Source organism: Jaculus jaculus, chromosome 9 (assembly GCF_020740685.1).
Source record: "Jaculus jaculus isolate mJacJac1 chromosome 9, mJacJac1.mat.Y.cur, whole genome shotgun sequence".
Taxonomy (NCBI): Eukaryota; Metazoa; Chordata; class Mammalia; order Rodentia; family Dipodidae; genus Jaculus; species Jaculus jaculus.
Window position 1 is genome coordinate 33,313,271 of NC_059110.1, and position 13,727 is coordinate 33,326,997.

A 13,727-nucleotide genomic window follows, 5' to 3' on the forward strand; every position below is an offset into this window, starting at 1 on the left:
AAGCTAAATGAAATCCTTACTCCTTTAACTACTCTCCTCAGGTGTTGCATCAGAGCAAGGAATAGTTAGAGTAACACAGACATTGTTGAAGTAATTTCACATTTGTTTCATACATTTGCAGGTACCTCATTAAGGGATGCAGAGAGGGTTCAGTGCTTGAAGGCTCTTGCTTGCAAGCCTACTGGCTTGGGTCTGATTCCCTAATACCCACAAAAGCCAGATGTAAAAAGTGACACATGTGTCTGGATATTGTATGTAGTGACAGGAAGCCCTGGCAATCTCATTCTCTCCCCTCATCCCTTGCTCAATAGAAAATATTAAAAGTAATAAAATAAAGGTACCTCTTTAAAATGATATTTTATGTATGTATAGTAGTCCTTTATCAGAATTACTACAATTTACTTAGCAATGATCAACTATTTTCAGGTTTGTTCTTTTAAATTTTTATTATTTTATTTGTTTATTCATTTATTTATTGGAGAATGTGAAAAAGACAAAGAGATAGAGAAAGAGAGAGATAAGAGGCACACCAGGGCCTCCAGCCACTAAAATCAAACTCCAGACGCATGCTTCCCTTTGCGCATCTGGCCCATGTAGGTCCTGGGGAATTGAACCTGGGTCCTTTGGCTTTGCAGGCAAGCACCTTAACCACTAAGCAATCTTGTCAGCCCTATTATTTTATTATATGCATCCATGTATATGTGTGTGTGCGCATATTTGTGTGTGTGTGTGTGTGTGTGTGTGTGTGTGTGTGTGAATGGGCACATGCTTGTTAGGATGCACATGTGATGTTTCTTTTTTTTCCACCACTTGAGAATAGGGACTCTTTTGCTGGTGCTGCTTATGGGCTTCTGGATGCTCCACACTCTGCCTCCCACTGCAGAGGCACCTCTGAGACTATAGATGTACTCACCACTTTGCATCTGGTGCGGAGGAGGATTAAACATGGATCATTATGCTTGCAGGCAAGCATCTTTAACTGCTGTACCATCTCCCTAGCCTTATTCTTTTGATGCAACATTACCTATTAATAGGACCAAAGTATTGCCAATCTAATATATTAATTAATACACCATTTTGTTTTCATGTCAATATGACTTTGAATAAGTTTTAACCTGTTTCTCTATAACCAAGGAGCTCTATCATTTTGCGAGCTTCAGCTTATGTACTCTTCCCATTTTCGCTATTGTGTTTTTGATTTGCCATTTTTATATTAAGAGAAGTCATACTCTGTTATGAATTTACAAGAAATTTTCCCCTTATTTTAGTTATTTAATATCTTTGTTCTGTTGCGTGTTGCTTCCTATTCTTCCTGTTACCTTTAGTTCACTTCTCTGGGATTGATAGATACATCACCTAAAATAAAGTTGATATACATACATGTATGGCATTCTTCTCTGTCCCCTGCCATTCTGTGATAGGGAACTATGTTCCTGTAAGCAATCCCCCATCGCTGCAGGCTTCATGTTCCAGAAAACGTGTTGGGCCCTGTCTGACTATCTGCAGTAGGACTGGCAGAAAGCCAGCAATATTCATCAGGTTGACATGTCATTGTGCTCAAGACCAGGAACTGATTAAACAAACTGTTAGAAATGTTTTCTGATCCATTTTACCACATCATGAAACAACAAAACCATATATATCTAATTTATATGAACTGTGTGAGATTTTTTACTCTGAATCCCGGAATTTGAAATGCAGATTAACCTCCAGCACAATTCAATTTATCATTTAAAATAGCCCATATTTATGAAACTGTAAGGAACATCATGTTACCACATACCTAACAAAAATCTTATCTTTAAGAAGTCTGCTCTTGGTAATGGACTGGAAGGCAAGTGGTAAAACAATCATCTATGAAATATTACATCCACAAAAGCCTTCTATATCTACTAAATAGCACAGAACCCAGTACCGATTTCACTACTAACATTTATTACAATTTATGAAGTAACTTGTATATTTTCTCTTTAATTTCTGTAATGGACTAAACATTGATTTGGATTTCCACCTTGTAAATGGGGAAGGTGCCGCAGATCTCAGAGCTGGTGGTAGCAGACTTAGGGTTCCAGACCAAGAGCTTGGGGCCAGGCTGCCTTACAGTACTGCCTGGTGAGAGAACATCAGAAAAACAAAGCTAATGAGAGCCAGAATAATCAGACAAAGCACCCAGGGGGAAAAAAAAAAAAAAACAGCTTTCAAAAATGACGGGCTGGGGATATGGCTTTGCAGTTAAGGTGTTTGCCTGCAAAGCCTAATGACTCACGATCAAATCCCTAGTGCCCACATAGATCCAGATGCACAAAGTGGCACATGTGTTTGGAGTCTGTTTGCAGCAGCTGGAGGCCCTAGTATACCCATTCTTTCTGTCTCTCTTCTCTCTCTTTCCTTGCAAATACAAAATAAATAAACAAACAAACAAACAAACAAACAAATAAATAAATAATTTTTTTAGATTAGCAGTATTTTAATAGACAAGTCGGAATAAAGGAGATGTGCAGAAGGGGGCAAATATGAATGAGATCATGGTGGCAAGAATGAGCATGTGTATAAGCGGAGGCTGGACCACTTTGGGAATTCATGTTAACAGTGCTATGGGCAGTGGGCAGCTAGCTAGGAAGAGAAGGCCCCTAATGTCAGCACAGCATTGCTCATGATCAGCTGTCACATGTGGTGTGGAGCTGCATGTGTGGTGTGGAGCTGCAGCGTGTGTGGTGTGGAGCTGCGTGTGTGGTGCGGAGTTGCGTGTTATTGTTCAGACTTACAAGATGAAAAGTGCTGACTTGAGGGATTGGCTGGAACCAACCTGCTTTAGTTGGTGCTGCTATAACCCAATACTGTAGAGCACAAAATAAAAGGAAATTTGGGGAGTTCACAACAAAGGCACTAACATTTTAGAAAACTGGAAGATCTGTTCTTGAAATTTCCAGACCTAAATGAATGGTAGAGGGGAATTCTCGTCACCCTGACTTGATTAGTGATGCTGTGTGATTGTGTTGAACTATCACACAAATGCCCACAGTATGTACATTATATCTTAAAATAAAATGAGGCAGCATTTTATTTAAAAAAAAAAAAAAAGATTGCGCTGGGGAGATGGCTTAGTGGTGAAAGGTGCTTGCTAGCAAAGCACGCTTGTCTAGGTGTGATTCTCCAGACACCCCATAAAGCTAGGTGGACATTTATTTGCAGCAACAAATATGGTATGCATGTGTTCGTATGCATGTGTATGCACACACAAAATGTAAACAATTAAAGTGCTTCTCTCTGCTTCCAATATTGAACCTTGTTGCTGTGTCCTTTTAGCATAAGACAGAAGGACAAAAGGATGAACTCATACCCTTATGAGGTTCTCTGTCATAATGGCTCAGTTGCTTCTCATCTCTTAGTATTATCACTGACAGTGAAGGTTCAGCATTTATGAGTTGGGAGGGATTTTTCATGCCAGAGCAACGTTTAAGAAGGTCAGTATAGCTGTTGCTTTGGTTCCTATAGGATGGATGCAAGATGTGGTCTAGTATAGTTATTATACCTGGAAGTTAATTTGAAGGATATTTTTGACTTGAAAATGGGAAAAGAGATGTATCATGTTCTTTTAGCATATTTCAGGCATTCAGAGTTCTCTTGAAACCATACTCAACTGTTTGGTATTTTGCCACCTCGTGTGTGTGTTTGTGTGTGTGTGTGCGCGTGCACTTCACCCCCCCCCACAAATATAATGAATACATTTTTTTTCAATTAGTCCAGATGTGGGTAGTTGCCTGGGCTTTTGTTGGCTTGACTAAAGAAAGGAAGCAACAAATGAAGGGAGATAGTAAAAAATAATTCTTCCTGATAATTACTGCCAGCCTAAAATTTATCCTTTATTCCTTGGTTTGAATATAGGGTCAATTGCAGGCCTGGTAAGCACTCTACCAGTAAGCCCTTCGTCATTTCCATTTACTTCATTTTGAAATATTTTTTATTTATTTGCAAGCAGAGAGAGTGTGGGATGGATAATGGGCACTACAGGGCCTCTTTCCACTACAAATAAGCTCTAGACACAGGCAACACTTTATGCACCTGGCTTTATGTGAGTCCAGGGGAATCAAACCCGGGCCATCAGGCTTTGCAAGCAGGCAGGCACCTTAACTACTGAGAAATCTCTTTAGTTCATTTTCAGTTTTTATGACAGGGTATCACTTTGCAGTTCATAGGGGTCTTGAACTTGAAGTCCCCCTGACTTAGCCCCATAAGTGTTGGGATCAATGAGTATACCACTTTGCCTGGCTTTCAAATCCAATTTGACTCAACTGAGAGGTAGTTTTTGTTGTTGTTGTTTTGTCTTTCTTTCTTCTTTTTTTTTTTTCTTAAGGCAAAGCCTGTAGTTCAGGGAATTCTGATATTTCAGAAACTCTGTGGCTTCATTCTCAGCCTGCTCTTGAAGAGTGGTTTTCATCCTACACAGGCTTCCCTCATGACAGAGCATGTTGGTGACACAGACTAAAGGCAGCACACTTCCTTTTCCATCAAACACAAAGAACAGGCAGCTGCTGGACCATGTAAAAGCCCAGGAATTCCCTGTGAGTGGACCCTTTCACTCAGAGTTGGGATCTCATAAATGGCATAGGTCACCTCAGAGATGTGGGGAGGGAAGAGAAATGGGATTTGTTAGTTGAGTGAACTCATGAATAATGAATGAATGAGTTAGGCACATTTCCTAAGAAAACTTATTATTTTTTTTTTTTTTTTTGCTGGGAGAGGTGGCACATGCCTTTAATACCAGCACTGGGGAGGCAGAGGTAGGAGGCTACATAGTGAATTCCAGGTCAACCTGAGCTAGAGTGAGACCCTACATCAAAAAACAAGAAACAAAAGAACAAAAAACAAAAGAAAAAGTAAACTTATTTTTATATCTCATGAACATGTTAAAGTAAGCAATATGCATAAACTCATGTAGGGGCTGGAGAGATGGCTTAGCAGTTAAGGTGTTTGCCTAGAAAGCCAAAGGATCTTGGTTCTATTCCCAAGGATCCACATAAGCCAGATGCACAAAGTGGCACATGTGTCTGGAGTTCGTTTGCAGTGGCTGGAGATCCTAGCATGCCTATTTTCTCCCTCTCTTTCTCTCTCTTCATCTCACTCTCCCTATTTCTCCCTCTCTCAAATAAATAAATAAAAATAAAATTTAAAAGAAACAGCAGGGCTGGAGAAGATGGCTTAGCGGTTAAGGCACTTGCCTGCAAAGCCAAAGGACCCTGGTTCAATTCCCCAGGAACCATGTGAGCCAGATGCCCAAGGAGGCACATGTACCTGGAGTTTGTTTGCAATGGATATAGGACCTGGCATGCCCATTCTCTTTCTCTCTCACTCTCTCTTAAATAAATAAATAAATGAATAAATAAATAAATAAGTAAAGAAATAAAACAGAAAAATACTCATGTGAAAAGTGTCAATACAAATAAGATTCTTTTGAAGAGATGAGTCTTACAAAAAAGAGCACTGTGGTGAAAATATTGCTAAATATTTATATATACAAATAAGAAAATCAAACTTGATACTCTGAGATGATATGCAAAAATATAAATGACATGTCATTAGATATGTGCAATAAGACATTTGCCTATGGTAATGTATTTTGCCTGTTTGTGCTATAGAAGCATTGAAACTGACTTGTGTAGATTTGCCTGATGATTATGAGAGCACAGTGTTAGAAATTAACCTAAAGCCCAAGACTCAACTTATGAAGTAATACCAAAATACTGTTTGAGCAACTGCAAGCTTCCTATTGATTTATATGCCCAGCCATTAAATTATCAAGGACTCTTCTAAGTCAGCCTTCATATCACTGGTTCATTGATAAGGAAGCGGGAATGGGGAGATGATGGGTGACTAGAAACACAAGTATAAAGCAGTAAATCAGGGCTCAGAGCCAAGAAAATATGATCAGAGACTGACTGCTTAAGAACAAGTTGCTAAGGCAACTTATACTATTGCCCTATTTTGGGGGTTATAGCCCTGAATTTAGAGAAGACTGAGTTCTGGAACTTTCCTATACAGAAGTGGGCAAACTGCTTCTGGATAATCTGAGAGGTGAGAGAGCTAACTCCTGATACCCCCATCCCAAGAGTGGGCTAGCTGCCTCTAGCAGCAGCATGAAGAAAATCCAGTGTGGCTGTGGCTTCTTCTGCATCAAAGTACTCATTGGCACTTTTATTGAGCAGCAGAAAACAAATGAACAAACAAACAAACAAAAACAGTAATAAACAAGTAGAACATTGCATGAGCCAAGGGTAAGGAACTTTTGGCCTTGGATAACCCTTAAATATTTATTAAAGGAAAGGATTCTGGGGTGTGACGTGCTGGGCTCTGTTGATCCAGAACACACAAACACTGTGATCACGAGAGCAATCATGCTAAGCCCACCTGCTGCCTTGAACAGATCTGTGGGCCCATAGTTACTGACCTTGTCTTCTGTGCTACAATCAGCACTTCTTATGGGTGTATATTTGTTGTGAGTCGAGAACCCAACCAGGCCTCTGAGGAAAAAGAGCATAGACTATAGCCTAAGATGAGCCAGCATCTTCAAACCTTGCTTGTCGATATTGGTCATCTGTGATGCTAAAGTGAAAGGTACACCAAGGCAGAGGAAACCTAGTCACATTGTTTTAAGCAGATGGATTACATAGTTGCAAGATTAACTTTACAACGAGTTACATGTGGGAAATTTAGCATCTCACAGCAATATTCTTAGAAAAGTTATTTTTAATGTCCATAAGAAATGTTCCCAGTTCTTTCCATAATTTGTTCCTGCAGTTTGTTCTTATATTTCATCCCCACACAGAGGTGCTTCCCAATATGCTATTTCTCCGAGGTTGGCTTCTAGCTATGACCACTTAGACATAGATTAATGTACAAGCGATTTATCAAGAAAATGCAGGATAAGACCAGCATTGCTGGGGGAGAGTCGGGCTCAGACAGAAGGAGCTGACCAAGGGAGGGATTCAGCTGCAGCTCCGCGTTGTCTTATGGAGAACCTAAAAGATGTTCATCCCATCTGCGGCAAGGCTAGGGACGTCATCTTCTGTACTTTTCACTGCCGTGCAGACCTGTGGATTGTGTGGCACTCCTTGTTCTCCGTAAAGTGGGTCTCGTGAGTCATGCTGTGAGGAAAGCGACTTGTGTAAGAAGAGAGAGCATGAGTGGTTCGTGCACAGAAACGGTTGTGGGAAACCTGAAATTATCTTGGTAAATCATGGTTACTGTCCCTTCTACTAACCAGGCAATAAAGACACAAGTATATCAGTTCAGCCCAGACTCACAGAACCCAGTCTAAGCTCCAACAAGCTGGTTAACATATGTGCTTTACTTTTGATATCTTTGAAATGGGCAAAAATGCTGTGTTTTAAGATTACATTAATATACATATTCACACAAACCTGTGTGATGTATATGTATGTATGTATGTATGTCTGAGCTAGGTGGAACATGAAAGCTGGTGTGATGCCACTTTCTTACAATAATGTCAAACACCTAGTTGGTGGCTCAGGCAAGAAGTGGTATATATGTTAATTTAAATATCTTTGAATTATAGGTAATTTTGTTTATATATTTATTTTTTGTTCACTTTCGTTTATTTGAGAGTGACACAGAAAGAGAGAAAGAGGCAGATAGACAAAGAGAGAGAATGGGTGCACCAGGGCTTCCAGCCACTGCAAACGAACTCTGGACGCGTGCGCCCCCTTGTGCATCTGGCTGACGTGGGTCCTGGGGAACCGAGCCTCAAACCAGGGTCCTTAGGCTTCAAAGGCAATAGCTTAACCACTAAGCCATATCTCCAGGTCGAATTGTAGGTAAATTTTGATTTGTTGAATATTTTAGTTGGCTGAAAATGAATACACATTTCAGTGTGTGGGGAGGAACTTTCTTAGTGATATTGAATAACCTATTAAACCACAAACTCTCTCTCTCTCACATGTACATATGTGTGTGTGTCCATACATACATACATACATATATATATATATATATATATATATATATATATATATGACATTATGCTATATTGTATTGTATTGTATTAGTTATCTTTCTTGTTGCCATGACAAAATATCATATTAAAGCAACTTGAGTGGGAAGGGATTATTTCTGCTTATAGTTTGGGACAATGTAGTCTATCCGGCGTGGTGGCAGGAGTGTCAGGCAGCTGGTCACATCTGATCTTTAGTCAGGAGTCAGAGTGGTATGCTTAGCTCACTCTCTCCTTTTTGTTCAGTCACAGCTGAGCCAAAGGAATGATGCTGCCCACATTAGGGTGGGTCTTCCCACCTCAATTAACCTAATTTATAAACTTCATCACAGACGTTCTTAGAGATTTGTTTTCATGGTGATTCTAAGCCCCATCAGTTTCATGACCAAGATTAACTATTTCCATCTCCATCTCCCACTCTCATTTTCTCTCGCCCACACAGACACAATGACATGTGTTAGAAGCTTCATCAAAGCAATTTTCTGTTTTGTTTTTCTATTCCTGAGGTGTTAGGTTAGAAGTCCTAATAAATTCACATTGAGGTATAAATGAGTATAAATCATAGTGTGTCTACCTCTCTCAAGTGCCTCACGTATTGAGAGGAAAGGTTGAGTAATTAAGCCACAGGAGGGGAGAAATGCAGCTGGTGCTGGAAGCAAGTTAGATACTAAAACTCTTGCTGTGACTGTCTTATCTCTGCTACTTCTCCATGTGCTGGCTTTACAGTACCACACTGCACTTCCTCCTTCTTCCCATGTCACTCCTAGGACATGTTGACCTCACAATTTCTACCTTTCAGAGAGGGACTGATTATTTCATTGAGTCTGACCAATCTGAAAACATACTAATGGTTTGGGTGTCCATCCCTGAACTGTTCAACTGTGATATGTTTAAAGATGATAAATTCGCTTTTCTTCTTCTTTTAATGTTTTCATTGAGAATTTTCATATGTGAGCATACTATATTTTAGTCAATATCTCTTCCTAGTATCTCTTCCTAATCTTCTTTTGTCCCTCCCTTTCCAGATACTGATTCACTGAACCCTCTCTTTTTTTCTTACAATTCCTTTTATTTTGTTATCTCTTTTCTTTTTGTCCTCCTTCATCATCCATGTCAAAATGTTTATAGGCTCAAGATTGTGCATGTCTGATGGAGACAATGACAGCCAGCAGCTGCTAAGAGGTTGTGAATGCGCCAGTCAGCTCACTTCTGGAGGACAGTGTCTTGCTGTCTCACCACCCTCTGACTTTTGAGTTTTTTCTACCCCCTCTTCTGTGATGTTCCCTGAGCCTTGGAGGGTGATAAAGAGATATCTCACACATTGAAGTGATGTGCTCCCAACAGCCTCCTATGCTCAGCACTTGGATGAGTTCTTAGTCTCCCCAGCCAAAGACAGCTATTCCCATGAGAATTAAGGACTGAAGTCAGGGGTGAATTTATTTCCCGAACTCTCCTCTCCCTCATTCTATTGCTTCATTCCTTTTCTTCATATCTACCTCAGTTTGACCTTCTTATTGTCACCTCCTGGGCTATAGCTGCCAAGTCTAGAAACCACATCAGTAAGTCAGGCTTTGCTTTGATCCGTGACTCTTTCTTTGTGTCTGAGTGTAATGCCCGTGGGAGGAAGATTCCATTCCCTTACTCAATTTGCTTGCCTTCATAACTTGGGCAGAGTATTGTGCCAAAAGGTCCCTCTCATTCAGGAATGAGGACAAGGCTGGGCAGAGGAGGCAGATGCCTCTCTTTCCGTCGTCACTGAACAGGTTGATAGGATCACAGAGGTCACCCCTACACTGTTGGCTGTGGCAGAGATCTTCTCATAGGCAGCCCCTCTTTATGAGCCAGCAAAGTCTGTGGGCTTTTCTGTGGACAGCAGCCTGGGAGGATGTAAAGAAGGGTGCTGGGAACAAGAGGAGGCAAGAAGAAAAGCGATAGTGATTTGCAGAATTTCCACTTCATTACCAATCCCTCCCATTACCTATTCCCTTTGCGTGAAGTGTTAATTTGTTAAGTTGAAAGTTGTTTTTGGAGAGCCTTGTTCCACTTCTCCACTCATGGTTCAACAAGCAAGGAACCACTTCTTAGAAGCATGTTTAGGGAACTGATGTCCTGTGGTTATCACATAGAACCTAGCATACTTGGATAAGACAAGATAGATGCTTCTCCCCTTTTACTTCCAAATTATAGAAAAAAAAAAATCTAGACCAAGATCCACATATGTCTAGCTACAGGTAAAGCTAATATGAGTCATTAACGGACACATGCATACTGGCAATAAGTGTTACCAAACTCACAGGAGCAGTCAAAACCTAGATATAAATGTACAGAACTGAAAATTGTTAATTTATGACACAAAATTAAAGATAGGGGATATAATAAATATCATAAATGGCTACAAGCTAGACATCTTAAAACTTGTATCTCATATATGACTTTGTCCCTACCACTGTGTTCCTGGAGGTTGAGCCAGTGATTCACAGGGGCCACGAGAGCCTGGTCCACCACATCCTGCTCTACCAGTGCAGCAGCTCCTTCAACGACAGCGTTTTGGATTATGGCCATGAGTGCTACCACCCAAACATGCCAGATGCCTTCCTCACCTGTGAGACCGTGATTTTTGCCTGGGCCATCGGTGGAGAGGTAAGCCTAATGATGACTGTGATGTGACACCGTCCATCCATCACATTCCCCCCAACAAACATCAAATACGGTTTTAATAGAAATATGCTGCTCATATAAAAAAATCACACGCAGACCTCTCTACTTGTAGTTCGTTTTTCACTGGAAAGGGTTCTTTCTCTAGGCTGTATTTGATCAATGATTGCTGAATGGAATTCTAAAAGACAACATATCTTAGAGAACGGTTAGGTTCTGAATATGCTGAATAGAACTGAAGAGTTCTCCTGGGCACCTTTGACAGGCACTAACTTGTGGAATTTCTTATTTAGGGTTTTTCCTACCCACCTCATGTTGGGTTATCCCTCGGCACTCCGTTGGATCCTCACTATGTGCTTCTAGAACTCCATTATGACAATCCCACACATAAGAAAGGTGAGTTAAAAAGATGTGTCACTTTTGTCTGTAACAGAGTTGAAGCAAGTTAACCTGTCCGTTCACCATCTAAACTATAATGTACTATTCAGAGTTATACAACACATGAAGCCTTAATCAGCACCAGTCTGGCAAATGGGTACAGGTGGTCACTAATCTTCAAAAGAAAACTCTGCATCCCACCAGGAAGTAGAATAATGTACATTTTTCCTGTGTGGCAGAAAGCAGTTCCAAATACATAGTGCATATACGTAGTAAGAGCTATTTTATTTCTTACTACAACTATGAAAAAGCTATCGCTCTACATGCCATCAAGCATTTTGTTGTGCAATAGGCTGTCCATAACTAAGCTCAAGAAATATTTCCACAGTGAAACTATAATTATAATATTGAAGTGAAGTGGTAGGTGTATAATATGCATTCAATTTCTGAATTTCCTTGTGCATTTTCCAAAACAAAAAAAATCAATAGGTTCAATATGAAATGCTCAACAGAAGCCATTCTAAGTGATGATTTTACTTGGATTTGTGTATTTTTTTAAGCATATAGCACTAATTGCACACTAGATCTGAATTTCAGTAATTAATGAGTGAAAGCACACTGTCTCCCCATGGGAGTTATTGTTCTAATTGGGCATAGAGGTGCACTCTTGAAACCCTGCCATGTGGGAGAGAAGAATTACAAGTTTGAAGTCAGCTTGGTCTACATAGTGAGACCCTGGCTCAAAATTAAAAATAATAATAATAATAAATAATAAAAATTATAGTCCAGCGGGAAAGAGAAACAATTAAGATAAGGATCCATATGTACAAATTGATGCACAGGGAGGTAGCTGATAGCATGAGAGTGTTTAATTGGTGACCAAATGTAGTCAGGGGAGTGGGTGAGTGGTCTACAACCTCTTTCTTGAAGAAGGAAATCAATCACAGCTATATGTAGAGACTCAGGCCCATTACCTTTGAGAAGGCAATGGATTCAACTTATTGAGATGTTGGAAGATTAGATTTCTAAACTATTTGGGTCATATATTTTGTCCCTTTATAATAAGTAACTATTTTGTATCACAGCAAGAACTATGTCCATGCATTTTTTATCTCCTAATATAGTACTCAACACATGATGAATTATATATATTTGGTTTTTTGAGGTAGGGTCTCACAGTAGCTCAGGCTAACCTGGGATTCACTATGTAGTCTCAGGGGGGCCTCCATTTCTCAGTGATCCTCCTACCACTGCCTCCCAAGTGCTGGGATTAAAGGTGTACGCCACCATGCCCGGCCATGAAAAATATTTTTAAAAGACACCCATATGTTCCGTAGCTGCTATGTGAGCATGGTTATAGACAGGTTGGTGACTGGTGCTTTGATTTCTTTCATGAAGCTGAAGTCGTCCACTTGTATTCCTTTCCCTTGTGAGGTTTGAAATAAATGAGTCAACTTGAAATGAGCATGGGAACCCTCTTAAGCATTTAAACTCAGTCTTTGCTTTGTGTTTTGGCTCTAGGTTTGATAGATAGTTCTGGGCTGAGGTTTTACCATACAACGGATATAAGGAAATATGATGCTGGAGTGATTGAGGCTGGCCTCTGGGTGAGCCTCTTCCACACCATCCCCCCGGGGATGTCTGAGTTCCGCTCTGAGGGCCACTGCACACTGGAGTGCCTAGAAGAGGTAAATGCTGTCTTGGTCAACATCCACAGGTCGCCTCACGCTGCTGGAAACAGTGGGGTGACAATCCCCTACATGTTTATTTATTATGTGTTCTTTTCCCACTGCCACCTTGTAAACCGCTATTGAACATAGCTTTGGAGGAGGGCATAATTTGCAAGGCGTTTTTTTTTCTACATCTACATACTTTCATACTGAATTATTTTATCATTTCTAGTTCATATCTGATTATGTAATCCCTTCTCCTTTCTCTGTTTTACCTTTTTAAATAATTTTATTTACCTACAAGAGGTGTGTGTATGTCGGGGGGGGGTGCATCTAACCACAGCAAACTAACTCCAGATGTATGTACTGGCTTACATGGGGTCTGAGGAATTGAATCTGGGTCTTTAGGCATTTTAGGCATCTGCCTTAACTGCTAAGCCATCTCTCCAGCCCCTATTTTACATTTTACATGCTTGCCTGTGAAGCCTAAGGATCCAGGTTTGATTCTCCAGGACCCACATAAATTTGAGGCACATGGTGGCACATGCATCTAGGGTTTGTTTGCAATGGCTACAGGCCCTGGCACACCCATTTTAAAAAGACAAAATAAACTATGAATTATTAAGTTTATTTAGAGGGAAATCGCAAGTTGTGGGTTTTATTTAAAGGAGAAATCACAAATTGTGGGATTTAAGAAACATGCTCTCATATGTAAACCCTGCATTTTTTGGGGGGAAAAATACTGGAGTAGAGCCACAGAACTTAGATGTATATGCAGGAAGTTTCAGAAAGGACACACATGGCATCTGCCATGTGTTTTCCTGAAGTGCTTTGCAGTTTTATTTCTGTTTTTTTTTTTTTTTCACCAAAGAGCAACAGTAAGTACTGTACAACGCACACTGCATAAGAGAAAACTATGTACAAAAGATGAACGATAATGACCCTTGCCGTTGACGGATTTTCTCTTCGATCAAAGTATTCCAGTATGGATCACATTCTGAGTGAATTACAAGACT

The 13,727-nt window shown here is 40.2% G+C and overlaps 1 protein-coding gene across 1 annotated transcript in view; it reads left to right on the top strand.

The window, feature by feature from the left end:
* The window catches only part of Moxd1 (monooxygenase DBH like 1), an 85,076-nt gene that overhangs the window by 51,912 nt on the left and 19,437 nt on the right, over positions 1 to 13,727 (top strand). Inside the window, exons 5-7 of the mRNA XM_004651336.2 lie at positions 10,469 to 10,648; positions 10,957 to 11,059; positions 12,563 to 12,729. Of these exons, the coding sequence (XP_004651393.2) occupies positions 10,469 to 10,648; positions 10,957 to 11,059; positions 12,563 to 12,729 (450 nt within the window). The remainder of the gene's footprint in view (positions 1 to 10,468; positions 10,649 to 10,956; positions 11,060 to 12,562; positions 12,730 to 13,727) is intronic.